The sequence below is a fragment of the Chiloscyllium plagiosum genome, unplaced genomic scaffold (genome assembly GCF_037043375.1).
Source record: "Chiloscyllium plagiosum isolate Xiang-an unplaced genomic scaffold, Cpla_swu_hap1 HiC_scaffold_27, whole genome shotgun sequence".
Lineage (NCBI taxonomy): Eukaryota > Metazoa > Chordata > Chondrichthyes > Orectolobiformes > Hemiscylliidae > Chiloscyllium > Chiloscyllium plagiosum.
In genome coordinates, this window is record NW_028270165.1 from 24,416,811 (window position 1) to 24,420,649 (window position 3,839).

At 39.2% G+C, this 3,839-nt stretch overlaps 1 protein-coding gene across 1 annotated transcript; it reads right to left on the reverse strand.

Moving 5' to 3' along the window:
• Nucleotides 1-926: 926 nt before the first annotated feature.
• On the reverse strand, nucleotides 927-3,333 carry LOC148143456 (uncharacterized). Its single transcript, XM_087975194.1, has 2 exons — nucleotides 3,264-3,333; nucleotides 927-1,852 (listed from the first exon to the last, which is right to left on the reverse strand). Exons 1-2 carry the CDS (start codon nucleotides 3,331-3,333, stop codon nucleotides 927-929), a joined length of 996 nt encoding a protein of 331 aa, XP_087831320.1.
• Nucleotides 3,334-3,839: the final 506 nt, after the last annotated feature.

Here is a 3,839-nt window from a genome sequence, read left to right on the forward strand (position 1 = left end):
ACAACCTCACACTTAGCAGGGTTGAACTCCATCTGCCACTCCTCAGCCCAGCTCTGCATCATATCTAAGTCCCTTTGCAGCCGACAACAGCCCTACTCACTATCCACAACTCCACCAATCTTCGTATCATCTGCAAATTTACTGACCCACCCTTCGACTCCTTCATCCAAGTCATTAACAAAAATTACAAACAGCAGAGGACCTAGAACTGATCCCTGCGGAACTCCACTTGTAACTGTGCTCCAGGCTGAATATCTACGATCTACCACCACTCTCTGACTTCGACCGGTTAGCCAGTTTTCTATCCAATTGGCCAAATTTCCCTCTATCCCATGCCACCTGACTTTCCGCATAAGCCTACCATGGGGAACCTTATCAAATGCCTTACTAAAATCCATGTATACTATATCCACTGCTCTACCCTCCTCAAAGGTCACCTCCTCAAAGAATTCAATAAGACTTGTAAGGCAAGACCTACCCTTCACAAATTCAATAACAGATTACCCTTTCTGAAAAAGGGAAAGTGATGTCAGAGGTTGAACGTCAAACACCACAAGTAAAATGTTCGAGAATACTCTTAATTACATCAGCAGTATATTAGTGATGATGTAAGTTTTAAATCTGCAAAGGCAGTAATGTCATCTCTCAATTTGAGCAGTGTGGGGCAAACCAAACATCATGATTTTCAGATTATGGTCATGACTTTGCAGTCATTGAAAGAATATACAGCAAATGTTGCACTGGGGTGTGAGTGAGCATGAGCAGCCGTTTCAAACAGTTGTGTCACGTGATGGAAGGCGTCATAGGAGTCAATTCAGACTATCAGTGTTGGTGGAATCACGAATATTACGTGCAGTTGATCAGAGGTTGTCCCAGTGTCCATAAATATTTGTATGCCCTGGAGGAAAATAAGCTTTTAAATAATTCTACTCCGATTTTCTAGTTTCAAGATTGTTTATATTAAGCAGTAGGCTCAGCGGATATTTTATCCCCCTCTTTAACTCAGTTCTGAATTTACTCTGGGTCCCAGCATAAATAAACGGATTGATGCAGGAACTCAATATTTGAAGCATATATCCACCTTCTTGGAGCGTCAATGTGGAATCGATCCCAGAACCTGAGTAGTAAGTAGCATTCGAAATTCGGACATGGAGTATCGTGACAAAAAATACTAAATTCAACAGAATAAAACTGCCTGAGATTGCGAAGAGTAAAACAATAGACTTCTTCCGCTTCTCCATTTCTAGATCACTCTGATTCTCTTTTTTCGTCTGGATACGGAGTCTGCAACGAGCTCTATTAGCTGCTACAATGTGTCTGACAGTCAGAACATTGAGCAGTAAAATGAGAATGAATGGGAGCAGAGGGTTTAAAATGCCGCGAAAGCAGTCATATGCTGTCCATGCAGGTGACATATAATATGCATCTTTTAACGTGCAGAGCCATGGTATCTTGTTCTCTATGTAAGTTGGTTCAAATGCAAAATAAATGAAGATACTCTTTAGGGAGCACAGCGTGGACACCATAACTATAACTCCCATTGCCACATTCTCTGTACAGTACTTTATTTTTAGCTTCTGGCAAGAAATGGCCACAAATCGATCAAACGTGAAACTGACTGTTAACCAGGCAGAACTGTCGACAACTGCAAAATTTATTGCAGTGCGTGCACTGCAGATAGGTGTGATAGACAGGAAACCATAAGGTGAAAATATCCCAGTAATTCGATTTAGGATCACAGCCGTGACTATGACGAGAAGATCTGCTACTGCCATGGCCAACAGGTAATAAATGATGCATCCAGAGAGACCACATCTTCTTCGGGACAAGATCACAATTACTGCCAGGTTAGCTGCAAGAGAAAAAGGCAATACAATCGAGACTGATTGGACTCGAACAAAATCATACATTGTATTGGACTCTGTGCAATTCAAAGAGTTGAGTCCGAACGTGGAGAGTGGCCTCTCATGCCGGATTAATTATTTGATACGTTTGACCCAGTCATCTTGTTTAAAGTATGCGACATCAGTGAATCAAAAATGAATGAAATGTCATGAGCTCTGACAAAATTCAACAAGAAATGGAAACATACGTCAACCAATCACACAACATCTAACTTTCCAGGAAATGCTAAACCAGCAAAGAAACGTAAAAATACTGAACTCAACAAATAATAGAAGAAACAGCAATATGTCTAGAATCTTACATAAACACAGATTTTCCCTTAACCAGAATACAGTGTGGCTTCCTTTCAAGAAAAAGTATGAAAATATTCCAATTTTGAAAATATCGAATGACCACTTGTACAAACGTGTTCTGACACAAAAAGACATGAACAGGAAGACGATGTTTCTTCAGTTTTGTTGCATCAATTTTGAACCAACATTACCACATGCTATATTGCTGTCAATGGTGGGAAACAGCCAATGTTAGAGATTAAGTGCAGAAAAAAACTGTTCTCTGTTGCAGCCAACTACAAATCATCCATTTACGAGAAACACGTAACAGTACTACCGAAAATCATGCAGCTGAAAATACTTTAATTAATAACGCATTCATCGAAATTAGTCAGAAATTATTCAACATTTAAGTACACTGAAAATTGCCACCATCGAGAGTATTCCGCCCCATTCTAAATTAACATTAACACAATGTGTCCCAACTGTTACAATGTCATAATTAAACCAGCGAAAGAATCGACAGCAAGAAAAGAGAATTTCAATTACACGGAGATGATATTGTGGATATTCAGTCGCATGAGCATTGTCAATAACACAACTGAACTCCTTCCAACCATGATAACTCTTGGCGATTCACAAACGATCGCTCTGCCAAGAACACAGAGAGTTGATTCACATTGTGATGCAAATGAAGTAAGTTTGGAAGCTTACACATTTAAAAGTGTGAAATGATTTTTGAGACAAGCAGGCAGTAGAACCTTATAGACAACACAGATTACAGTTGAATGGGGATGGGACTTCCATGCCAATAATGGAAAAAAAAACATTAATTGCAGTGAAGGAAAGCATTGAACTCTTGAAAATCGGTCAATAAATTGGAGAAAACATAACATGCACCTGAAGTGTTTCGCAACACGCAACGAAAGGTAAAGGCATTGCAACTGTGTACAGATAAGCACATACTCATTGTAGCATGTTCATACTATGTGCAATAGTAACTAAAAAACGTGGAAAGACTATATATAAATTACGGTATTTTATAGAATGAATGATGTAGGTACTGAAATTCGACAAATATTTTACCTGGAAGTCCAATTGCTGCAACGAAGGGATAGTAAATGGCAAACTGCAGACCTTTCACTAATGCGTGCATGTCTATCATAAGCTGTGAATGCATTTGCTATACCATTGAAAATGAATGGTATTATATACATGCCGGGCTCCAGGGAGTTAATTAGACTCTATGAAATTATGCATTCATTAAACTATTTTCACAAAAACAATTGAGTGTAACCTCTGTGGTGTTGATGTATTCGTGCAGCAGATCGTTTTTTATTACAATGAAAAATTCTGAGAAAATAATATCTGACCAAGTTATCTGTGTTCTTTGCCGAACAGGCCGGATTTCTCATGTGTCTTATCACACATGAGGAACGATTGAGGACTCTGCATCCATACTGGATAGAATTTAGATCGATGAGGCAGAATCCCTTTAAAAAGTTGTGAGAAGCCTGCATAGAGTGTTTCCAATTTCAGGAGAGAAGAACACTCGAGGGCACAGCCTCAGTGGGACGCATAGACTCTTTAGAAACTGAGATGAAGACGAATATATTCAAATAAAGGGTGGTGAAACTCTGGAATGTATTGCCATGGAAGTCT